The sequence below is a fragment of the Nuphar pumila genome, chromosome 11, assembly GCF_984573655.1.
Source record: "Nuphar pumila chromosome 11, dmNupPumi1.hap1.1, whole genome shotgun sequence".
NCBI lineage: Eukaryota > Viridiplantae > Streptophyta > Magnoliopsida > Nymphaeales > Nymphaeaceae > Nuphar > Nuphar pumila.
In genome coordinates this window covers 23,361,542-23,388,745 of record NC_143259.1, presented here as the reverse complement: position 1 = coordinate 23,388,745, position 27,204 = coordinate 23,361,542, and the positions used below count along the sequence as shown (strand labels likewise).

General features: G+C 37.8%; 1 protein-coding gene across 3 annotated transcripts in view; it reads left to right on the top strand.

Annotated features, from left to right (window-relative positions):
- Positions 1-27,204, top strand: part of LOC149822191 (ubiquitin carboxyl-terminal hydrolase 25-like) — a 167,050-nt gene that overhangs the window by 117,904 nt on the left and 21,942 nt on the right. The window contains exons 8-10 of one of the 3 annotated variants that reach the window (XR_016425999.1): positions 26,293-26,413; positions 26,532-26,625; positions 26,790-26,926. Coding sequence is in view for 1 of the 3 variants with exons in the window: in XM_089980907.1 (XP_089837033.1) it covers positions 26,790-26,899 (110 nt within the window). In the remaining 2 variants the exon portion in view is untranslated. Of the gene's footprint in view, positions 1-26,292; positions 26,414-26,528; positions 26,626-26,789; positions 26,927-27,204 lie in introns of those variants that run through there. The other 2 variants (XR_016425998.1, XM_089980907.1) reach the window with 2 other exon arrangements.

The following is a 27,204-nucleotide window of genomic DNA, read 5'->3' as shown; positions in this document are numbered from 1 at the left end:
TAGTCAAGGGTTTCTTGCAAAAGGAACGTATTGACTATACTGAGATATTCTCCCCCGTGGTAAAATTGACCACCATTAGAATGATTCTCAGTATTATGGCTGCAGAAAACTTGTACCTAGAGCAGTTGGATGTAAAAACTGCTTTTCTCCATGGAGATTTGGAGGAGGAGATTTATATGTTGCAGCCTGAAGGTTTCAAAAGCAAGGGTAAAGAAGACTTGGTGTGTAAACTGCAAAAGAGCCTATATGGCTTAAAGCAAGCTCCAAGGCAATGGTATAAAAAGTTTGACACTTTCATGTGTAACTGTGGATTCAGAAGACCCGAGATAGACCATTGTTGCTATTATAAGAGCTTTGGTGAGTCTTACATTATTATGCTTTTGTACGTAGATGTCATGCTTGTTGCATGTTCTAGCATGAAGGAAATCAACATACTTAAGCGACAATTGTCAAAAGAGTTTGAGATGAAGGACTTGGGCCCCACAAACCAGATTCTTGGTATGCGGATCACTCAGGATAGAGAGAAGGGAACTTTAAACCTATCACAAGAAAAATACATTGAAAAAGGTGTTGGAAATGTTTAGAGTTCAAGATGTAAAGCCTAGAAGCACCTGTGAGAAATCAGATGTGGGAGTCACCTTACTATCGTAGCAAGAGATAGAGAGAGAGGTAAGAGGGAAGAGAAAAAAAAATGTTGGGCGGCAATAATGTCTTCTCCCCTTTCCATTGATATTTATATGTTGTACGAGTGGTACAATACAGTACAATAGTATAATACAGTACAGTATGCTGTACAATACAGTACAGTATGCTGTACAATACAGTACAATACAGTACAGTATGCTGTACAAGTGGTACAATACAGTACAGAAATATATTCATTTACATATACATATTTAACAGCCTCCCTCAAGTTGAGGATGATCTTCAATCATGCTCAACTTGCCCTTAAGTAACCAAAATTGATGACTAACCAATCCTTTGGTGAAGATGTCTGCTACTTGGTCTTCTGATCTGACATACGAAGCCTCAATTTCTTCTGTTTCAATCTTTTGTCTAACAAAATGCTGATCAATCTCAATGTGCTTCGTGCGACAATGATGAATAGGGTTAAAAGAAATATTAATGGCACTTTGATTATCACATAAAAGCAGAGAGGAAGAGATAGGTTCATTCAACTCTTGAAGAAGATGCCGTACCCAAGTGACATCAGCTGTCCCTGCTGCCATTGCCCTGTACTCTGTCTCAGTGCTGGATTTAGCAATGGCCTTTTGTTTCTTACTACTCCAAGTGACAATATTTGGGCCAATAAAAACACAATATCCTGAAACCGACCTACGCTCATCAGGGTCCCCACCCCAATCTGCATCACAATATGTAAGTAAACGGTGTCCTGTAGTGAAGCTTTCATCTTTGTGATAGAGCAATCCATCTCCAATAGTCCCTTTCAGATATCTGAGAATACGCTTAATACATTCCATATGACAATCAGTGGGAGCATGCATAAACTAAGATGCTTGATTTACAGCATAAGCAATGTCAGGTCTTGTAAATGTAAGATATTGCAACATACCAACAATGCGGCGATATAAAGTGGAATCATGATATAATTGGCCTTCTTTTGCACTAAACTTATGATTTAAGACAGATGGGGTGCTGAGAGGTTTACAATTAATCATACCAGTGGTGTGAAGAATGTCAAGAGTATACTTGTGTTGACTTAGAGTGAGTCGATCATCTTGTCTATCGACTTCAACTCCCAAGAAGTATCGCAATGGGCCTAAGTCCTTCATCTTGAATTTGGCCATGAGTAAAGACTTGACCAAGGCAATATGTGCATCATCACTCCCAGTGATAATGATGTCATCAACATATATAAGATCCCAAGTAGTAACATGATCATTCTTATACATAAATAAAGAATGATCAAGTATACTCTTAGAAAAGCCATGCTGCTGAATTTCCATGGAGAAACTCTCAAACCAAGACCGAGGTGCCTGTTTTAAACCATAAAGAGACCTTCTCAATTTACAAACCCATGTAGCCGCATCATGTTCACTATATCCAGGAGGTTGCTCCATATACACCTCTTCCTTCAAGTCCCCATGTAGGAACGCATTCTTGACATCCAACTGGCTAAGAGACCAACCATGCTGAAGTGCCAAAGTGAGGATCACACGAATGGTGCCAATTTTGACAACAGGGCTAAAAGTTTCCTCATAATCTTGCCCATATTGTTGTGTGAATCCGCGTGCAACAAGGCGAGCTTTATATCTTTCAATGCTACCATCTGGTTTACGCTTGATCTTGTAAACCCATTTGGAGCCAACAACATTTCTATCAACAGGTCGAGGAACAATATCCCATGTATGACATTCATGAAGTGCTGCCATTTCTTCGTTCATAGCTTCAACCCAAGCTCGAGAATGGGCTGCCTGATGGAAAGTAGACGGCTCTTTCTCTTTGGCCACATTGGTTAGAAACAACTGAAAGTCAAGAGAAAAATTGTTGTAACTAACCCAACGATGGATAGGATGCCTTTCACGTGTGGATCGTCGAAGAGGGGGAGCCTCGTGAGATGGAGTTGAAGGGGCTCCTCGACGGGCATAAACCAAACCTGAAAACCGTGAAGGTGCATCCTGGATGATGGAGTTGTCTGCTTCAAACTGAATTGGTTCATCAACAACAGGATCTCTGATAGAGTCATATAGCAAAGTATCACAAAGCCATGGATCATAAGTAGTTTGCTCATATACCTGAGAAGTATCAAATGGTCATCATCAAAAACAACATTTCTAGACACCTTAATCTTACCCAAAATAGGATCATAACATCTATATCCTTTATACCCATCGGCATATCCCAGAAATCTGCACTGAACTGCTCTGTCCTGAAACTTGTTACGTAAAGAATGATCCACATGGACATAACAAATGCATCCGAAAGCATGCAAATCATCATAAGAAGGGTGAGAACCGTGAAGCAAATAATAAGGAGACTGATCTCCTAATAATTCCATAGGCAACCTGTTAATGATATGCACTGCAGTGTGAAAGGCCTCAGTCCAAAGAGAGAAAGAAATATCAATATTGTGCATCATACTTAACGCGGTTTCAACAATATGCCGATGCTTACGTTCTGCTACTCCATTCTGTTGTGGAGTGTAAGGACAAGAGGAGTTACGTGTGATGCCATGGTCCTTTAAATATTCACTAAAATCATGAGATATGTATTCTCCACCACCATCACACTGGAAATAAGTGATATTTGAATTGAAAAGGTTCTGAACAAGAGCATGGAATTGTTTGAAAAGTTTGAACACTTCAGATTTAGATTTCATAAAGTAAATCCAAGTGTAACGAGTGAAAGAGTCAAGAAATAACACATAATAACGAGAGCCAGATAGAGATGAAACAGGAGCTGGGCCCCAAACATCAGAGTGAATAATTTCAAATGGCTTGGAAGCTCTTTTATTGATACTTTGAAAGGGAAGTACATGACTCTTGCAGACATTACAACTAGGACACTTATGATCTAATTTGACTTTGGGAATAAAACCCTGAGAAGACAATTTGTCAAGGAACCCTTGACTACAATGACCTAACCGACGATGCCAAGAAACTGGCTTATTACATTGCATAACAGAAGAAGACTGACTCAAATAAGCAGGAAAAGATGGAGACACGGTAGATGACGTCTTCAAAGTCCCGGGGGCTGCTTCGAAGACGTACATGTTTCCGCGTCGTTCACCCTTAGCGAGCATCTTCTTGGTTCGAAGGTCCTTAAGACAAACAGAAGACGGAGTAAATTCCATGGATGAATTTGTTTCATCAACCAATTTAGAAACAGATAAAATGTTTTTCTCAATGACAGGAGTGAGTAAGACATTTTTCAATGGTAGTGTAGATTGTGACAAAGAGAGAGATGCATTTCCAGTATGAGAAATAGGGTGGTGGGAACCATCTCCCGTGACAATAGTGCCAGTGCCAATATAAGGAACCATGTTGGAAAGTTTACCTGCATCAGAAGTAACATGTGCGGCTGCTCCAGAATCAATATACCAAACTCCATCATCATTCTGACGCAAATTCATGTTGTTAAATGCAGTCATCAGAATTTGTTGCACATCATGTGGCAACCCTGCACTCTGTCCCTGATCAGTACCCTGATGTGCTCGAAAATTTCCCTGCGGCTGCCCCTGAAACTGTCTAACATTCATCTGTCCAGCTCTTGGTCCTGGCCTCCCTGCCTTGTTGCGATTCTGTGGGTTGTGCCAACAATCTGCTTTCACATGGCCACGCTTGTTGCAATGGAAGCAAGTAGGGACACGGGTACCTCTAGTGGCAGGTGGAGCAGTAGGAGTAGGAAGGAGTCCTCCACGGCCCATATGAGCAGCAGGTGGACGAAATGAGGTAGACCCAGATGTAAACATGACAGGATGAGGATCATCAATAAGATGATCTTGAGTCAAACTAACTTCATACTGTAGGAGTTTGGCCTGTAAATCCTCAAAGCATGGAAGTGTAGAGACAACCTGTAATGCAGTGCAAAACATACGATATTGGGGCCCAAGGCTTCCCAATACCTGCTGAACAACATCTCTGTCAGAAACAGGATATCCAATAGCGGCCAACTGATCAATGATAATTTTGATATCCCCTAGAAATTCAGTAATGGTCTTAGTTCCCTTTCGCATAGATTGGAACTGCCATTTCAGTTGAAGTGCACGTGATTCAGAAACCTGTGAATAAGAGTGAGCAAGATGTCTCCATAGTTCTGCAGTAGTAAAATGGTCAGAGATAGTTTGTAATATACGATAAGATAACGTGGCAGTCAAATAGGCAACCACAGATTGGTCCTTCTGAAACCAAACATCATACGCAGGATTTGGAATAGCAATGCAACTCACCTTCCCATCATTACCAGTTACCTCTTGCGTAATAGTCATAGGTGGGGCGGGTGATCCCCCATCCAGATGCCCGGAAAGACCATGACTTCGGATAAACGGCAGAATTTGGCGTTTCCAAAGTAAGTAGTTATCATGAGTTAATTTGTGAGAAACAAGTTGAGAAAGAAATCCGGGGCTGATTTTAGAATCCATAAGGAAGAAGATCAAAGATGAATCAAACAACACGACAGAAATTCGTAGGTTGTACGGACAGAACCGTACGGACAAAAATTTTTGAGTTTTGGAAATCACGATTTTTTTTTTAGTTAATCGTGCAGAATGTACGATTTATCAACTATATTGCAAGAAATAGATAAGAAATCACAAGAAGTTTGAGAAAAGAGGCACTTTTGAGAAATGAGGGTTCCCAAATTTGGGGAAAACAGAAATTAGGGTTGATAAAATTGGGGATAACAGAATATGTAAGAAGGAAAAGATGCACGACATGAGGAAATGAAGAAACGACGTCGAAATATAGTGATTCAACGGAGAAACAACAGAGAAAAGATGAGAAAAAAAAACACTTTCCTTGAGAACGCCCAAAAACGCACGTCAAGGTCCTTAGGGGCCTTCCAGATGATCGTGATTACCACGCCCTTTGCTCTGATACCATGTGAGAAATCAGATGTGGGAGTCACCTTACTATCGTAGCAAGAGATAGAGAGAGAGGTAAGAGGGAAGAGAGAAAAAAAATGTTGGGCGGCAATAATGTCTTCTCCCCTTTCCATTGATATTTATATGTTGTACGAGTGGTATAATACAGTACAATAGTACAATACAGTACAGTATGCTGTACAATACAGTACAATACAATACACTATGCTGTACAATACAGTACAATACAGTACAGTATGCTGTACAAGTGGTACAATACAGTACAGAAATATATTCATTTACATATATATATTTAACAACACCCTGCTGGGAAGTCACTTCAAACTCTCGAAGGAGCAGTCACCAAAGACAGACGAGGAGCGAGAGAAAATGACTAAGGTCCCATATGCTTCAGTCGTTAGCAGTCTCATGTATGCCATGGTGTGCACCGAATCAGACATTGCTCATGCAGTGGGAGTTGTGAGCCGTTATATGGCAGATCCCGAACCAGAGCATTGGGAAGTTGTGAAGTGGATATTGAGATATCTGAAGGGGACATCAGGTATGACACTTTGTTTCAGTGGGAGAAGTGCAAACTTGCAAGGTTTTGTAGATGCAGACCTTGGTGGAGACGTGGACGGACGGAAGAGCACTTCCGGATATGTGTTTACACTTGGTAACACCGCAATCAGTTGGATGTCAAGACTTCAAAAATGTGTTTCCCTCTCAACCACAAAAGCTAAATATATTGCTATTTCCGAGTCCGGAAAGGAGATGGTGTGGTTGAAGAATTTTTTGAAGGAGATTGGTAAGGAACTATTAGAAGTGTTCTCTTCAATAACAGTCAGAGTGCTTTGTGCCTTGCAAAGAATCCAATATTTCTTTCAAGGACAAAGCACATTCAATTAAGTATCATTACATTCGAGAGAAGATAAATGATGGGACATTGTCATTAGAGAAGATTTTTGGTGCCGAGAATCTAGCAAACATGTTGACAAAGGGTGTGACCACTGAGAAACTGAGGTTGTGCATTACCTCAGTTGGACTCCTTCATTGAGCATGAGGGAGGGCTGCCATTCCAGAGATGCAGAGAAGAGTTTGGAAGACGATAGATGGAGATTTTTTTTTGTATCAGTCTCCAAGTGGGAGATTGATGAGTTGTGGAGCCTGATTCATAGTTTTTGCCCTTTCAGAAGAGGGGTCCGGGGGTTCCCCCAAGCGTGGGTCCCGCTGCGCGGTCAGCGGGCGGGGGTCCAGGGGGGCCGCCCCTGGCGGGGGGTTATAGGGGGGCAACGCCCCCCAGAAGAACTTTTTTCTTGGGCTTATGTTTCAGACCCACTTTCTTATGGATCAAACCCGATTTGGTTGGGGTTAGGGTTGTCACCCTTGCCTTGTATAAATTCTCTCTTTTCTTTCCCTCTTGTAACAGTCGAAAAAGAGCAATAAGATTTCTCTTTGGGCGGCCGTGTTTTTTTACTCTCTTTCGGATTTGAGGAGAGGTTTTTTCACGTAAATCTGTGTATTCTTCTTGTGTTTTGTTTGATCGTTCTTGTTCATTGTTTTCTTTGGTTGTTTCTTGCTCGCAGTTTTCCTAACCGCACCCGCATCCATGTGACATAGCTTGGGAGGCTTACCTAAGCAAATAGGCAAGTTTTGACTTTTGGGTTAAAGTTTTGGTTTTTGGTAACTTTTAAAAACCTTTGTATTTAAACCAATTTTCTTATAACGATTGAGTTACATCAAGGATCTGCATTAAGCCCTTTTTTATTTTCTATTAGTGATGGATGAGCTTACGAGATCAATTCAAGAAAATGTGCCATTGTGTATGTTGTTTGCTGATGATATTGTTTTGATTGATGAGTCTAGAGCTGGGGTTAATGCTAAGTTAGAATTATGGAGACGGACATTGGAAGCAAAAGGTTTTAAGTTGAGTAAGAGTAAGACAAAATATATGGAATGTCGGTTTAGTAAGCAACGAAGTAGTGAGGGAGCGTAGTGAAGCTTGGTGAGCAAGAAATAGCAGTGGATGACTGTTTCAAATATTTGGAATCTATCATTCAAAAGTATGGAGAAATTGATGGAGATGTAAATCATAGGATAAAGGTTGGGTGGATGAAATGAAAAAGTGCAACTGGAGTGTTGTGCGATCGTAAAATGCCATTGCAGTTGAAGGGAAAGTTTTATAGGACGACAATTAGACCCGCTTTACTATATGGTACGGAATGTTGGGCTGCCAAGAGACATCATGTTCAAAAAATGATTGTAGCTGAGATGCGTATGCTTAGATGGATGTGTGGAAATACAATAAAAGATAAGATTCAAAATGAGGAGATACGTAAGAAGGTAGACATTGCATCCATTGAAAATAAGATGAGAGAATCGTTTACGGTGGTTTGAACATATTCAGCGAAGGTCTAATGATGCTCCAGTTAGAAGGATGGAGAAATGAGAAAATATATTAATTAAAAGAGGTCGGGTTAGGCCTAAGGAGACTTGGATGGAGATGATAGGAAAGGATATGAATGCTTTGAACCTCACCGAGGACATGGCATTGGATAAAAATGATTAGAGGAGAAAGATTCATGTGGAAGACCCAGAATGATTTTCTTTTTTGGTTCATATCGCCGACCCCAATTGTTTTGGGATGAAGGCGTAGTTGTTGTTGTTGTAAGTTAATAAGGAGGGTCCACATAGGATGGGACAACCCACCAATGAACCTCTACCATATTGTGCAATTGAGTTAAATTATTTTTTTCATTCTATTTTAATAATTTTGCTAATTAACTTAATTTAGTATTTTGGATTTCAATTCTTTCAAAACTATAATTTAAATGTATATGAACTTCTTCTAAACCACAATTCGTCTATTATAATTATATTCTTTTTTAAAAATTTCGTTTTCTCGTAAATGTATCTCGAAAATAATTTTCACTAGGGTCGACAAGAATCATTGGCGTTTTGGATGTATTTTATTTTATTTTTCTAAGTCTTATTCCAAGACCTAATCTATGTATATTATCTAATACATATTATCATTATCAAATTCTCACAAGTAAAGACATTTGTGAAAATTTACAAAAATTCCTCGAAAAATCACAGGCATTACATGTAATACTTATATCATCCACTTAAACTGGGATATTAGTAATATCAGATTTGTCATAGTGGACAAACAAGGAAGTCACAATGACTACTTTCATACCCAAGAGACCGTACCATATTGCTGAATGTAACAAACCTTACCCGTGATGCTTGAGGCCATTTATAACCTTCTTTAATCTGAGCACAGTGGACTTAGTGTCTCCCACAGGATAGCCAGGTGGGTGTTCTATATACACCTCTTTGTACAAATCACCGAGGATGGCATTTTTAACATCCAATTGGAATAAATCCCATCCATTGGATATAACTAGAGAAAACAATTTGAATAATTCCCATTCGAACAACTGGGCTGAATGTTTCATCAAAATCAAGCCCATGTTCCTAAGTGCAGCCCTTCGCTACTAACCTGGCTTTAAAACGTTCAATGATGCCATCAGATTTTCGTTTAATTTTATACACCCAACGACATTTGACAACATTCTTGCGGGCCGATGAACCATTTCCCATGTATTTCATTCATGAAGGGCTGCTGTCTCCATTCATGGCAGCTGTCCAACTTGGATGTCGGCTAGCTTCAACAAAAGACCATGGCTCTTGAACATCATCAAGTGAAGTAGCATATACCTGAAAATCTAGAGAAAACGCTTTATAGCTGACCCATCTGTGAGGAGGGTGCCTTACTCTGCTGGTCGTGGGAGTAGAGGAGACTTGCGGCTGAACAGGATCGTCATTGGTGGAATGGACAGGTGGCTGAATCTTCGCACCACTATATGACTAATTAGGCTGAAGTGTAGCCCTGCTCAGAGTTACCAGTCGAGGAAGCGGGAGCGGGAAGCGATACGGGAAGCGGGAGCGGGAAGCGAGGCACTTTCAAAAATTTAGGAAGCGGGGAAGCGTGGGACCACTTAGAAGAAAATTCCGAACCGTCTCGGAAACGACCTAGGAAGCGAACCGGAAGCGAGGGGAAGCGAAAAAAATGAAAAAAAAATGGGGAAGCGAGGGGGAAGCGTGGGGGAAACGTGGGGGAAGCGCGCTTCCCATTTATGGGAAGCGCGTTTCCCATAAAAGGGGGACGTACTTCCCATAAAAGGGAAGCGCGCTTCCCAAAAAAGGGGGATGCTTCCCCTCACGCTTCGGAAGCGCGACGTTTCGCGCTTCCCCTTTTGCCTAGGCGCTTCCGGTAACTCTGGCCCTGCTGGTGTCACACAAAACCGGCTCAGAAATCTTGTCATCATAAGAATCATTGGATTGATTCGTTAAGGCATTGTGCAGGGCAACAACCTACTACGCGTGTCAGGTTGCTGTTCATTTATTCTGCTGTACACCTTTTTGAAAAACTGAAAACATGGCTGCGCTGATAACCGTGCATTAACAACAGAAGATGCTGGTCAGGAAGATGATGGCCAAAAGGACTGCAACGATGTGTTGTTAGCAGATGATAGTACAACCCCACATATGTCCTGATGGAACACATGCCGTGAAATAACAACTTTATTTGCAACATAATCAAAACATCTATATCCCATATATTCCTCATCATAGCCAATGAACTGACACAAAGTTACCATGTGAGATAATTTTTTTCTCATCGAACCATCAATGTGAAAAAAACATCGACATTCGTATGCACGTAACCAAGAATAATTGGGATGTGAGCCGTACACCAAAAAACAAGAAGATTCTCCTCAAAGATTGGATAGAGGCATCCTATTTATCAAATAAACCGCTGTATGAAACACCTCCAACCACAAACTGGCCTTGAGATTAGCATTTGCATCATAGTCAAGGCTGTTTCCACAATATGACAGTGTTTACCTTCAGCCATACCATTTTGTTGGTAAGTCCTTGGACAACTCAACTCACGAATCCCATTATCAAGTAAAAATTGTGTGAATTCATTGGACATGTATTCACCACCACCATTACTCCGTAGGGCTAAGATTTTTTGAGAAAATTCGGTTTCAACATATGTTATAAATATACGGAAAACATGAAAAACTTGGTCCTTGGATTTCAGAAAATATATTCAGGTGAAACGAGTAAAGTCATCTACAAAAATCACGTACCACTTGGATTTTGGTAGGGACATAACAAGAGAAGATCCCCAAACATCAGAGTAAATAAGCTAAAAGGAAAAGAAGCTCCTTTATTTGATCTGAAAAAAGGGAGTTCATGACAATTACAAATACGACAACTAACACAAGAAGAAAAATTTCTTCTTTTGACCTCAATTAAACCTTTGTTACGTAAAAGATCAAGAAAACTCGAATTGCAATGACTTAATCTACGGTGCCAAACATTAATTTGTTGGTGAACTCCTGGACTTGATAATGATGCAAACAACGAATTGCTGACTAACAATGAAAGAGGCTTTAGAGCTTCATTCAGGACATATAGATTTTTCGCATTTTCTCCCCTCAGCGAACGTATGATTCATGTGAATTCCCTTAACAAAAACATAGGACGTTGAAAAGAAGACACATAAATTAGTATCACGACAAAGTTGAGAAACAAAAATAAGATTTTTCTGAATATTGAGCACAAACAAGGTATTAAACAAAGAAAGAGACCTTTTACTTGTGGGAACAACAATTGTGCCTATGTGAGTGATATGGTGGTGTTTTCCATCTCCCGTAATCACTGTCATTACCATGATAAGGTTTAGCATGAGAGAGTGTACCTAAATCTCCTGTAACATGGTGTGCTGCCCCCTGAATCCAAGAACCAGCCTTGAGAAGAGGTGCTCGAAGAGTGTCCTGACATAGAGTGCATATTGACAACCCACGAATTCTCAACAAGATTATGATTTTCTTGGAAATTGAGCTGCCCGAAACCAGCAGTAAGGGCCTCCAAATTGTGTGAACCAACAATTGAAGAAGGATATGAATTAGTGGGAGCTTGCATAAAATTTGCTGGACTAGCACCAACTGCAAGGGCCCAAAAACGAGCAAAAATTGACACTAGAGGTGGCTGATAGGTAGGAACATAATGTAATGAAATAGTGGTCTTCCACAAATGCACGAACAACTCATAAATATGTGTCTATTTGAGTCACCACAAGCATGACCCTTGAAGGGGTATAAATGGAAGAACAATTGAGAATAAATAATATTTTATTCATACGCTAAAATGCTTAAGAAGCATTGCTTTACAAAGGAGTGGTTCACCCCTATATATACAAAATGTAGAGAGAGGAGAGGAAGAACCCTTTCTAAGAGTCGTTGGACCTAGTCCAACGGCTACAAATAGAGCCATTGGACTAGGTCCAATGACTCTTAGGAAGAGCTCCTTAAGAGCTCTTCCTCTATTTGTAGCCGTTGGACTAGGTCCAATGGCTATAGACATGGTCAAGATCCAACGAGATCTTGACCATCTAATTCAAAATGAACTAGGAAAAAATAAAAAGAAAGAAAATAAAAAAACAAAGAATAAAAAAGAAATGAAAATAAAAATATATAATATATATTATATATGTATTTACATGTTACATTTTAACACTCCCCCTCAAACTTACGGTATAATGAGTGAAAGTTTGTCTAAGAGAAAGTGAAATCTGGGAGCAACGAGAGGCTTTGTGAAGAAGTCTGCTAATTGATATTCGGATGTAACATATGGCAAATCAATGGTTCCATGTAAGTATTCTTCTCTGACATAGTAACAGTCCATCTCAATGTGTTTGGTGCGCTCATGGAATGTCTGATTGCTTGCAATGTAAATGACACTTTTGTTGTCACATCATATTTTTGAAGCTTGCATCACTTCAGCTCTCATATCTGATAGCAATCGTTTGAGCCAAACAACTTCCGTGGTGGTGGTTGCCATGGCTCTGTATTCAGCTTCAGTGAAGGAAAGAGAGAAAGAAATACCTTCTGTTGCTTCTTGCACCTGCACGAAATCAATGATTCACCAACGAACACACAAAAACCAGTGGTTGAGTGCCGATTATTGGAATCATCTCCCCAGTCAACATCAATATATGCAATTAAATTTAAAGACGATGAAGCATACCAGAAGAGTCCTCGTGAAAGAGAAGACTTTAAGTATCTAATAATTTGCAAAATTACTCCTATATGCACAGAGGTGAGCACATGCTGAAATTGACTAGCAGTGTTAACATGTGCTATATCTGGCCTAGTAATGGAAATATAGGAAAATACTCCAATAAGTTTTTTGTAAGGAGTAGGATCATCAAGGAGTTCTCCATCATCAATCTTCATTTTAACATTGACAACTTCTGGAGTGTCCACTTTCTTATCGTTTGTAATTCCAGACCTGAAAACAATATCAAAAACAAATTTAGATTGAGATATCAAATACCTCCGAGGAGAATAAGCAACTTCAATACCTAAAAAGTATCTTAATAAACCCAAGTAAGTTATTTCAAAGTGAGTCTTAAGAAGAGTTTTGATATTTGCAACTCCTTGTTTGTTGCCTCGTGATGATCATATCATCCACATAGAGAAGGAGAATAATGATACTTGCATCAAATTTTTTAATAAACAAAGTAGTGTTAGTTAAACAAGGTTGAAAACCAATATCAAGCATAACATGACTAAATCTGTCATACCAGGCTTTTGGAGTCTTTTTAAGACCATAGAGAGCTTTTTCTAGACGAAGAACTTTACCCTTAGGAATACTAATACCAGGCGGGGTTTCCATGTATACTTGTTCAATGAGATTCCCATTCAGGAAAGCATTTTTGACATCTAATTGAAAGATATGTCATTTCTTAACAGAGGCTAAGGTTATTAAAGTTCTGACCATGGTCATACGGGCCACATGAGCGAATGTTTATTTATAATCGATGCCGTACTCTTGGGTATATCCTTTTGCTACTAGACGGGCCTTATACCTTTTCAGGGTTCCATCACTTTTGGTTTTGACTTTGTATACCCACCTACAACATATAGGTTTATTACCTAGAGGAATATCTTGGATAGTCCAGGTGTTGGCCTTTTCTAATGCATCCAATTCTGTTTTCATGGCTTCTATCCATTCTATATGATTTTTAGCTTGAGAATAGGATGATGGTTCAACATATGATTGTATTAATGCAATGTCTGACCTATATGTGGGTGAAAAGGATTCGTAGGACACAAAATTTTCAAGAGGTCTAAAAATTTTAGACGTCCTTCTGGGTGGAACTTCAAAGTATTTTTTTAATGCACATGGAAGATTTTGCTCTCTATATCTTGAATATTGTAGACTAACATCCCTTTGAATTTTCTCTCCATTATCATCATCATTTTCAACAACAATCGGACTTTGATCATTGTCAAAGTCACATTCATTGGATTTTGAAGTTAAATAAATTAAAAAGGAATATTCAGTGACATCCTTGGATTTTTTTAATTCAAAGAAGCTTTCTTTTGCCAAAAAGATACATTTCTTGACACATACCTGTAGCCTTTTTTATTGTCAGCATATCCTAAAAAGGCACATGAGATTGCATGAGGAGAGAGTTTGTCATTTTTGTTGGTGAAAACAAAACATTTGCATCCAAAGACTCTTAATCTAGAATAATTTGGAGCTACATTGATAAGTTTTTCTATTGAAATTATATTCTTTAATGAGGAAGATGGCATCCTATTGATGTGGTAGGTGACAATTAGGATTGCCTCTGCCGAAAAACTTTTTTGAAACCTGATTTGCAATTAGCAAGGTCCTAGTAGTTTCTATAATATGTCGATGTTTACGTTCGGCTAGGCCTTTCTGTTGTGGAGTATGTGGGCATGATCTTTGATGTGTAATGCCATGTAAATTGAGATAGTCTTTGAATTCTGTGGACATAAATTCTCCCCCTGAATCTGTGCGAAAAATGGAAATATCGTTTTGAAACTTATTTTTAACCATTTTATAAATTATTTGAAAGTTAGCAAAAACTTCATATTTATGTTTAAGAACATAAATCCAAGTACGTCTAGAAAAGTCATCAATAAAAATGACACAATATGCATAACCACCTTTGAAAATAACTGGTGCAGGGCCCTAAACATCTGAATTTATTAACTCAAGTGGTCGTGAAGAGACAAAAGTTCTACTAAGAAATGATAATCTTTTTATTTTGCCAAGAATGCAGTCTTTATAAGAAAACCTTTTCAAATTACAAAATTTTTTCAAACTTGAAAAATATTGAATTTTAGACGTGAGGATGGCCAAGTCTTTTGTGCCATAAATCCAATTCTAATTTCTTAACATTATAACAAAATGCATTCTTAGGTAATTCCAAAAACTTCATATAATAGAGTTATGACCCTCCCCAATCAGTTTTCCTGACTGGCGATCCTGTACCCAACAACTATGAGAAGAGAAGAATATATTATATTCATAGTCAGATATTTGTGAAACAGATAAGAGATTCAAATTTAGTTTAGGGGTATATCTAACTTTTGGAATAATATTTTTTTTAGATTTTTAAAAATTTTCAAAACATCCTACTCTTTTTATTTTAAGAGATTGCCATCGACTCTAAAAACCTTTGACACACTGGAGTTGTTTTTAAGACATTCAGATAGACTATTGACATTTGGAGTCATGTGAAAAGAAGCATGGTCTGGAAAAAGATGCAACAACCACTCTAGTTGAGGCTTCAGTTGATGAGGATACCCTTTTGAGAAAAGGTTGAAGAATTTCCATCAATTAAGACATAGAAACAGGTGCATCTTGATCTTTTGAATCAGATTCAAGAGATGCAACTCTTTTTTCTTCTATTCTTTTTAACTTTGGACATTGAGGCCTATAGTGCCCCGGTTCATGACAATGATAACAAATGACTTTTCTTTTGTCAAAGTCACCATTTTGCCTTCCAAAATGAGGCGGCTTGTAAATGCGAGTATGATTTTTCGGTCTAGTCACAATAGTCGTCATCAACTTTTAGAGTACTTTTTCTAAGTGTATTTTCCTTCGTAGTGAGCTCTTTTATAGTATCAACAATAGAAGAAATTTTTCCACGATGTAAAAGGGCCGATTTGGTGGATTCAAACTTCAGCCTTAGACCATTTACAAATTGATAGAAATGTTTCATATCGAGTTGCTTTTGGCGAAGCTCGATATCTTTGGACAATGCCATTTGGGCCCAAGAAGAGCAAACACTTCTTAAAGTTCGGACAACTCATTGTAATATTCTCGAATAGTTTTGTCTTTTTGAGTCATTGTTCGAATTTTGTCTTGTAAATTGCACACGTGTAATATCTTTAAGGGAATACATGTTTTTAAGGTATTCCTAAGCCTTATCGGCATGCACAAACTTATCAAGACTAGAACATTTTTTAATGTCTACGCTATTAATTAGCCATGACATAATTTTTGCATGCCTTATTCTCCACTTTTTCCATTTCTTTTCATAAGTGGCTAATGCCTTGCTCTTTTCCTCTTTTGTTAGAGGAACCTCTTTATCACCCTCTTTCTTGGTAAGAGATAATTTAAGTTCCAAATCGGAACCATCCACTATACCCCATAATTCTTTTCCCCAAATGTGGTGCTTCATAATCGAAGCCCACATTACATAATTTGTATCATTTAACTTCATGGGTATGATGGTGATCTTATCATTGTCATCCATCTTTTACAAGGGTAGAGATGAATAGATGGAAGTAGATAAAAGAGTAAGAGAGAGGACAAAAAAATCAAATTTTGAAGTGCAAGTCTTTTTTTCAAATAAATCTTCTTGAGCCAAGAACAAGGTGATGAAACACCTTTTGCAAATGAGGCACAAAAATTGGTGGAAGTGCTTCAAGATTTACGGTCTTCGCGACTCTGATGCCATGTAATGAAATGGTGGTCTTCTACAAATGCACGAACAACTCACAAATATGTGTCTATTGGAGACACCACACGCATGACCCTTGAAAGAGTATAAATGGAAGAACACTTGAGAATAAATAATATTTTATTCATACACTAAAATGCTTAAGAAGCATTGCTTTACAAAGGAGGGTTTCACCTCTATATATACAAAATGTAGAGCGAAGAGAGGAAGAGCTCTTCCTAAGAGTTAAGAGTCGTAGCCGTTGGACTAGGTCCAACGGCTATAGGCATGGTCAAGATCTGACGAGATCTTGACCATCTAGTTCAAAATGAACTAGGAAAAAATAAAAAGAAAGAAAATAAGAAAAAAAGAATAAAAAGAAAAAAAAAAAATATATATTATATGTATTTACATGTTACATTTTAACGCATAACGCCAATAGCAGTTGGAACACATATGACCCTTCTCCCCACACATTTGACATATCACATTGGATATGGATCTGAATCCGATCCGATCCTGACTATTCTTGATAGTCTTAACACACTCATCATACTATGGGTTTTGTATTAAAACCTTCGGTTTCTTGTATTCTGCATCATCCTCAATGGCGATGAACTCAGACAGAGATATGTCACATGAATACTCCATTTTGACTCCTGTTCTATATCCACTTGTATACTAGTTACGTTGAAAACTTAATAAAATTGGCTGTATCCCCGTATCTTGAGCCGTATCTATGTGACATAGAGGCAAAGTCATGAGTGATCCATCCACCTGATTAACAAGCTTGATATGCCTAATATAGCACATGATCACTCTTTTCTAGTAAATGTAATTTGAAGTCGTCAACTTAATGTCGACCTTGGGAAACATAATAGTGTTTAGAAGAAGAGGATAAGGACAAATCCATATGAGACTACAAGTATAATGAAGGAAAAGAAATGCTTAACACAAAAATGGGAGCCAATGATGGCACTCCATTGGAGGATCCTACTCCATATCGTCAACTAATTGGATCGCTCACATATTTATCTGTCACTCAACTTGACATAATGCATGTAGTTCACAACGCAAGCTAATTTCAACATGCAGCCACTTCAGTTCACATGGCAGTTGTTATGAGGATTATCAGATATTTAAAGAGCAACATAACTAAAAGGCTTTTTTATCCTCTTCATTTCTTGATTTGATTACTTATATTGATTTAGACTAAGGAGACAGCCCTAATGATCATATTTTTGTAATGAAAAGAGGCGGAAGCACCAATAGGGCAAAAGTCACTCTTTAAGAGTGACTACAAGAGCCAAGAACACAAACACCAAATGTGCACACACAAAAACTCAAAAATATAGAAAATGACTTAAAGTCATAAGTTGGATTTATTGAAGAAAGGAAGAGAAGGGTGTAAAAACCCATACCATTACAAGGGGGAACCTCCTCTTTTTATAGAGGAGGAGAGCACTTTAGAAGGACCATAAAGGGTCCCTTCTAGTCGTTGGGAGCCCCAACGACTAGATGGGTGGGGCCCCTTTATGGTTCCAAAAAGCAAAAACAGAAAATAAAAAAGGAAAAAGAAAAAGGGGAAAAAAGAAAGAAAAGTAAAAAACAAAAAAGTACATATGGAATTACCAAAACACCCCTATCGGGTTTTTGGTTTATACAAAACAGGAAAAAGCTATATAATTATGTATATATACATATATACGTATATATACTTATATATATATACTAATGTATATATATATAAGTATATGTATATATATATATATTTATATATACATAATTTAACATGCCCCCTCAAACTTTACGGGGAAAAGATCGAAAGTTTGCCAAGAAGAAACATGAATCGTGGAGTTGGGAGCGCCTTGGTGAAGAAGTCAGCTAGTTGATACTCTGAAGTGACATATGACAATGTGATGGTCCCTTTGAGATATTCGTCTCGAACATAATGGCAATCCATTTCGATATGCTTGGTCCGCTCATGAAAGGTGTGATTGCTGGCAATGTATATCGCACTCTTGTTATCACAACAGAGCTCAGTTCACATAGCAGTTGTTATGAGGATTATCAGATATTTAAAGAGCAACATAACTAAAAGGCTTTTTTATCCTCTTCATTTCTTGATTTGATTACTTATATTGATTTAGACTAAGGAGACAACCCTAATGATCATATTTTTGTAATGAAAAGAGGCGGAAGCACCAATAGGGCAAAAGTCACTCTTTAAGAGTGACTACAAGAGCCAAGAACACAAACACCAAATGTGCACACACAAAAACTCAAAAATATAGAAAATGACTTAAAGTCATAAGTTGGATTTATTGAAGAAAGGAAGAGAAGGGTGTAAAAACCCATACCATTACAAGGGGGAACCTCCTCTTTTTATAGAGGAGGAGAGCACTTTAGAAGGACCATAAAGGGTCCCTTCTAGTCATTGGGAGCCCCAGCGACTAGATGGGTGGGGCCCCTTTATGGTTCCAAAAAGCAAAAACAGAAAATAAAAAAGGAAAAAGAAAAAGGGGAAAAAAGAAAGAAAAGTAAAAAACAAAAAAGTACATATGGAATTACCAAAACACCCCTATCGGGTTTTTGGTTTATACAAAACAGGAAAAAGCTATATAATTATGTATATATACATATATACGTATATATACTTATATATATACTAATGTATATATATATAAGTATATTATATATATATATTTATATATACATAATTTAACATGCCCCCTTAAACTTTACGGGGAAAAGACCGAAAGTTTGCCAAGAAGAAACATGAATCGTGGAGTTGGGAGCGCCTTGGTGAAGAAGTCAGCTAGTTGATACTCTGAAGTGACATATGACAATGTGATGGTCCCTTTGAGATATTCGTCTCGAACATAATGGCAATCCATTTCGATATGCTTGGTCCGCTCATGAAAGGTGTGATTGCTGGTAATGTATATCGCACTCTTGTTATCACAACAGAGCTTGGTGGGAGTGGAAATGGGAACGCCCATGTCACCAAGAAGACTTCTGAGCCACACAATCTCCATAGTTGTCATCTCCATAGCCCGATATTCAGCTTCAGTAGATGATAAGGAGACCTTCTGCTGCTTCTTGCATCTCCACGAGATGAGAGATTCACCTAAAAAAATGCAAAGACCCGTAATTGAGATCCGATCATTGGGATTTCCTCCCCAGTCAGCATCAGTAAAAGCAGTCAATTCAAGAGATGAGGAAGAGGATAAGAAGAGTCCCTTGGAGATGGTATTTTTGATATATCGCACAATTCTCATTACGGCCGCCATATGAACCGTAGTAGGAGCGTGCTGAAATTGGCTCGCTGCATGAACCACATGAGCTATTTCTGGACGTGTGATGGATAGATAGGTGAGGGATCCAATTAATTGACGGTAGGGGGTTGGATCTTCAAGAAGAACACCATCTTCAAGTCTTAGTTTCGCATTGATAACTTCAGGAGTCTCCACTTTCTTTTCATCAGATATTCCTGATTTGGTACAAATTTCTGCAGCTAACTTCATTTGAGATAAGATGTACCCACGCGCTGAATAAGCCACTTCAATTCCTAAAAAATATCTCAAATAACCAAGGTCAGACATATCAAAAGTATCTTTTAACATAGACTTGACATCATTTACTCCCTTTTTGTCATTCCCAGTGATGATCATATCATCAATATACAACAGAAGCATAATAATGGACCTGTCCTTTTGACAAAAAGAACAGTGTCAGTATAACAAGAAGAAAAACCTAAATTGATTAATACATTACTAAACCTGTCATACCAAGCTTTAGGAGCTTGCTTAAGTCCATATAAAGCCTTTTTTAATTTTTAAAACTTTTCCATTTAAATTCATACCTGGAGGTGGTTCCATATAGACTTCTTCATTTAAATTACCATTCAAGAAGGCATTTTTAACATCAAGTTGAAAGATGGGCCATTTTTTAACAGAAGCTATAGCAATAAGGGCTCGAACACTAGTCATTCGAGCAACTGGGGCAAAAGTTTCATCATAGTCTACCCCATACTCTTGGGCATAACCTTTGGCTACCAACCTAGCCTTATATCTTTCTAATGAACCATCACTCTTAGATTTTACTTTAAACACCCATCTACATCCAATGGGTTTCTTGCCATTGGGAGGATCAATGATTTCCCAAGTTTGCGCCTTTTTAAGGGCATTAAGTTCAAGCTCCATAGCTTTATTCCAATGAGCATATTGTTTAGCATCATTGTAATGAGATGGTTCATAAAAGGAGTGAAGAGCAAGAAGACATGCTCGATAATTAGGGGAAAAAAAGTCATAAGAAACAAATCTATTTGGAATCTTAGGAATGCGATTTGATCTTCTTTGAGAGGTTTCTTCTATCGACTCTGAGAAAATCTTTCAAGGGCACAAGGAGGATTTCTTTCATTCCTTCTAGAGTAGACTTGTATTTGTCTCGAAGCATTTTCTTCTAAGTTTTGATCATTATTTGGATGTTCAACAAGATCTTCATTAAGAGGTTCATTAAGATCAATATGATCATCTATGATGTTTTCTTGAGGTAACAAGTCAAATAAAAAGGAATAGTCAATATTTTCATTTGGTTGATGCGAAAAACCATTTTCTTCTTCGAGGAATGTGACATCTTTTGAGATATAAAGTTTATTCTTAATTATGTCAAAACATCGATATCCTTTTTGTTTTTCGCCATATCCCAAAAAAATACATTCAATAGCCCTAGGAGAAAGTTTATCATTTTTGCGAGTTAAAACAAAGCATTTACATCCAAAAATTCTTAATCTTTTATAATCGGGAGACATATTGTAAAGTTTTTCAAATGGAGAAAGATTTTTTAAAGAGGATGAAGGGATTCTATTGATGAGATATGTTGAAGTTAGAACCGCTTCGGCCCAAAAGGATTTTGGGATATTTTTTGAAATCAATAATGCTCTTGTAGTTTCTATTATGTGCCTATGCTTTCTTTCCGCAAGACCATTTTGTTGCGGAGTGTTGGGACAAAAACGTTGATGACAAATTCCATTTTCTTTTAAGTAATTTTGAAAATCATTAGACATATATTCACCTCCCGAATCGGACCTAAGAATAGATAGATTTCCCAAAAATTGATTTTTAACCATTGCATGAAATTCTTTAAAGAAAGAGAAGACTTCAGATTTGCGACTTAGGAAGTATATCCACGTAAATCTAGTGAAGTCATCAATAAATACCACATAATACGAAAAACCTCCTTTAGATAAAATTGGCGAAGGTCTCCACACATCGGAATGAACAAGTTCAAATGGCCGAGTGGTAAAATAACTTCTTTGAGGAAACGGAGTAGCTTTAGATTTCCCAAAAATGCAATCTTTACAAGTCATGTGATTGTCTTTACAAGTATTGTTCAAAAAAGGGAAGAGAGACATTTTTACAAAATTTGGATGACCAAGTCTCTCATGCCAAATTCCAATACTTTTGTCTTTAACAAGATTGCAAGATGACTTAGATGGAAGCGTCAAAAAGTCCATAAAATAGAGATCACCCCTTCTATGGCCTTGCCCAATCAGCTTCCCTGACTAGAGATCCTGCACGATGCAATCTTTAGGTGAGAAAGAGACTTGGCATCCATGGTCGGTGATTTGGGAAACGGAAAAGAGATTTAAATTAATTTTTGGAACAACTCTTACTTTAGGAACAAAAAAGTTTTGAGAATTTTTGAAGTCAAGTGTTCCAATACTTTCAATTTTTAATGACGTTCCATCGGCCGTTGAAACATAGGAGGACATGGGTTCGGAAAAAACATTTGAAAGGGAGTTTTTATGAGATGTCATATGAAAAGAAGCACCAGAGTCTAGTATCCACATACCTGGAGGTGATGAAGAGTAGGCGATGGCGGCTCCGGATGTTGAAGGAGAAGACTTGAGAAGGTGTTGGAGAACTTCGGAGATATGATTAAGAGTTTCTTTGATATCTCCTTCTTTGGTACTTTCTTCCTTCTTTGGAGAATTTTCTCCAACCGCGGCAATCTTTCCTTTAAGCTTTGGACAAACCGGTCTAATGTGCCCCGGTTCATTACAATAGTGGCATATGATTCCCTTTCTAGGCCCATTGATATTTTTGTTAAAGTGAGGAGGTCTATACGCTTTAACATTTGATCCGGGCCTATTAACGGCCAAAACCTCATCATTTCTAATGCTCAAGCCAAGTCGAGTTTCTTCTTGACATACCTCGGCAAGAGCATCTTCAATAGGTAGGGCTTTGCTTAAATGGAGAAGAGATGCCCTCACTTGTTCAAATTCCGGGCGAAGTCCATGAAGGAATTGAAAAAAGTGCTCCTTTTCAATTTGTTCCCTTCTTAGTTCAATATCTTGTGGAGCAACCCATTTGGGCTCAAGAAGGGCAAGCTCATCCCAAAGAGGGGTTAGAGAGCTCAAATAGTCCCGGACACTCATATCCATTTGTTTGGTGGAACGAATTTTTTCTTGACAAAAGAATTGCCGAGCAAGATTCTTTTGGGTATACATACCCTTAAGGAAAAACCAAGCTTCATTGGCCCTTCTAAACTTGGCAATATTAGCACAGTTTTTAAGATCTACATTGTTCATAAACCATGCCAAAATTTTGGCATGGTTACTTTCCCAATCCTCGATTTTGGATTGATGTTCATTAATGGCTTTGATGCGCTCATCGCCATCTAAAGCCTTTTCAACTTCATTTTCAATTTTGGTAAGAACAAGAGAGGGTTCGGGAGTAGTTCCCATAACAAAGCCCCAAAGTTTCTTACCTCTTAGATGATTTTCCATAGCGGAGGCCCACATGAGATAGTTGGACCCATTTAGCTTGAAAGAGAGCTCCACTTTAGAGTCACGTTCCATCGGCACCAAATATACTTCCTTTCTTCAAAACTTTGAGAGGCACGCTTTCCAAGATGACAAAAAAGAAGCCCAATCACCAACCGAGCTCTGATACCATGTAATAAAAAGAGGCGGAAGCACCAATAGGGCAAAAGTCACTCTTTAAGAGTGACTACAAGAGCCAAGAACACAAACACCAAATGTGCACACACAAAAACTCAAAAATATAGAAAATGACTTAAAGTCATAAGTTGGATTTATTGAAGAAAGGAAGAGAAGGGTGTAAAAACCCATACCATTACGAGGGGGAACCTCCTCTTTTTATAGAGGAGGAGAGCACTTTAGAAGGACCATAAAGGGGGCTCCCTTCTAGTCGTTGGGAGCCCCAACGGTCATAAATATGACTGTTGGGGCCCCAACGACTAGATGGGTGGGGCCCCTTTATGGTTCCAAAAAGCAAAAACAGAAAATAAAAAAGGAAAAAAGAAAAAGGGGAAAAAAGAAAGAAAAGTAAAAAACAAAAAAGTACATATGGAATTACCAAAACACCCCTATCGGGTTTTTGGTTTATACAAAATAGGAAAAAGCTATATAATTATGTATATATACATATATACGTATATATACTAATGTATATATATATATAAGTATATGTATATATATATATTTATATATACATAATTTAACAATTTTCACATGTTATTGTGTGTTTCTCAGTCATTCACTTATCTCTTGGAGGTGTAAAAAGCAACAAAATATGTTACTTTTCTCCACTGAAGCCGAGTATAAGGCAATGACAACAACAACCATAAAGATCGTTTGGCTAAGAAGTCTATTAAAAGATATGGGTGTCACCATCTCCATTCCATCGAAGATGTGTTGCAACATCAAGAACACTAGCTGCACAGCCTATCACACCTTTCATGAATGGACAAAGCATATAGAGTTGGATTGCCACTATATTCGGGAGAAGTTCTTCAAGGGCACTATTGAACTCCCTTATGTTACATCTGAGTATCAAATTGCGGACTTCTTCACCAAAACTTTTCCAATGCATTGTTTTTCTTTCCTCCTTAACAAACTTTCAATTATTTTACCATCAGTTTGAGGGGGGTGCTATATATATAGTTCATATATGTACATATATAATATATATGTATGTTATTTGTTATTTGCTATTTCTCCTTTTGGAATAACCTCTAGGGGCATTTTGATTCTTTTACATAATTTAATAGGTCCTGCCCATTAGGGTCAGTTTCATACATTTTTATTTTTATTATTATTTTTGGTCCCTTTTTTATTGCTTTTGGGCTAGTCCAACGGCTAGCTGGTCTAGCCTCTTCTCTCTTATTTTTGGCTATTTAAATGGGAGCTCCCCCATTGTGTTAGCATGTTTCTCTTGAGCATTATTGATTAATAAAATTATATTTTTTTATGTTGAGTGCTAAGCCCATTAGTGGCTTGTATGTGCTCTTAGTGCTTGTTCTAGCCCCTAGTGGCTTATGTGCATTATCCCATAGTGGATTTGTGTGTGCACTTCTTTTCCTAGTTTCATTACAATTCTCAGCTGGATATTTACGATCTAATAGGCCATCAAAGCATGCTGAGCAAGCTACAGAGTGAACTGGACTTCCTGACTGTGATGATGACTTTGTAGTCTTTGGAGACAAAAAAAGTTGCAAACTCTCTAACAAGGCTGGATTTGGGGAACCTCAATATTTCTTTCATTTCTTATGCACTGCCATCATCACTATCTTCATTATCAAGGCCTGCCTGGCAGGCACACAGGATCAACTTGATGATTCTTATCCTATGTTCATCTCTAGTTAAAGCTAAGGCTTTAATCAATCTGTAGTTTTTCATGCCTCTTGTCTTCTCCAAGTCTTTGGTCTGCCTGCCCCTATTTCCTTCAAGCTATATTATCTCACCACTTGACTTAGTTGCATTCTTCTACATGCAAATCTCAACCTATGGAAATGTCTGTCTGCTGGTAAAGTTTTGATGAGTGGTATGTCCTATGTCACCTGGGTACAGGTACGGGTACAGGTGCGGGTACGGGTACAGAGGTACGACACGGCAATTCCAAAAAAAGTGGGTATGGGGACATGACTAAATATGTACTAAAAAATATATATTATATATCTAAAATATATACTGAAAATATATATTATATATCTAAAATATATATTATATATTGAAAATATATAATATAATATAATATAGAACACGGTATTTGCCGTGTCCAGGTACCAGTACCCGTGTGCCGTGTCCCGGTTACATAGACTATCTCATTGCTACCTTTTGGTCCTTTAAAGTGACATAAGGCTGTAGGTAGGTGATCTGATGGAACCTTGGAAGTAAAAGAAAAAGATTGATAATAAAATTGGAAGTTGGAAGTTTACTGTATGAAAAGCCAAGTGGTTAAAATATCTAAGAATATAAAATTCATACATGCGTCTGCAATCATTTTGCATCTTCTTGATCTCCAATGGATTTTTTGTGTCAATGGAGAGAACAAAAAGATAATGGGAATTTTTGTGAGATCACGTCGAGCACTGAAGAATATCGGAGGGTAAGTAAAATGAAGAGTAAGCATATTTTGATATTCTTCTATCTCACAACATGCCATGCTAGGTCTAAGGCACGTGGATACTTGGTTTCAGGTACAACACATACTGGGTTTTCATGTTCACCAATATTACTATTGCTAACTATCAGAAAGCAATTTCTAAGGAGAATTTGAAGTAATCAGATTTTTAGCGAAAATATCTGCAGAAAGTTGTGTATTTCTTTGTTTAAACTTTAAATAACCTGATTTTTTTGTGTTTTTCTTCCCTTTTTCTTTGTCATTTAAAGATTAAAACAACTTTTCTTTTTGGTGATGTTCTGCTATTTCTGCAATGGCTTTGGAAGAAAAGTGCCTAACTTTGTATCTTTCTAGATAACAATTTATGAATTTACAATATGAGATGATCTCATAATTTTTGTTATGGTAAGAGTCATCAATGGCTTATCAGATTCATATATCTAACATATACTTCCTCACTTTGTTTTCAGGCCACTCTTGATATCTGATGCTAAAGCAACCTTTAATTCACAAATTCCACAAGCATTGAAGGCACACCTACTTGAACGCATAAAATCATTCATGTTGGGGAAACAATGACTTGATGCTGAGGTTAGCTAACCTTATGCCTTGTTTTCCTTCTCATTTTTCAGTGCATCTTTAGAAAGTAGCCCTCAGCAATCATTGTAGCAATGTTCAGCTCTTATGCATTTGTATTTGCTTGCAGTAGTAAGGCATATAGCCGCTGGTGTCTTCCCCACTTTGTATTATGTTCTTTGAAATATTTCACAGCATTGATACCTGGTTTGAGATGTACATCACTGGTACACATCCTAACCCATTAAGCACTTCTTTCACACCGTTTTTTTTGCATTGATTTTTTTATGGCATTAAATCACTTATTTTTTATGGTTTTTAAAATTGACGATCCCTCTTTTGGTTTGCCATAATATGCTGTTTTTATTTTTTCTGCTATGTTATTTCCCAGGTCAGCATCAGAAAGATTGAAAATTGATCTTGTGAATCTCATCCAGAGCGATGCTGTGCCAGTTGGTTTTTCTGCAGTACGGAAGAGGTTGAGGAGATATTTTGCAAAATGTAATCATCTGTTAGATATCATTTTTGACACTATCTGAGGTTTTCTTTGTTGTGCCAAAATTCTCTTTTCTTATCCCAGATTTGGATTTTGATGGCTATGTTTGACGGTTTCTTATTGGCTGCAAGTTTCTGCATGAGAGAGAGGCTTTTTATTTGTGTGTGGTTTGCCTATGTTGCTTGGTGGAAGGTCAGGATACGGTCTTACACCAACAAAGAACATGAATCCTGTGCAATTTTTCGATGATTGGCTGTCATATGGAAGTAGCTATGCGTCATGCATTCCTCCTGCCTGGGGTGGGAAATGC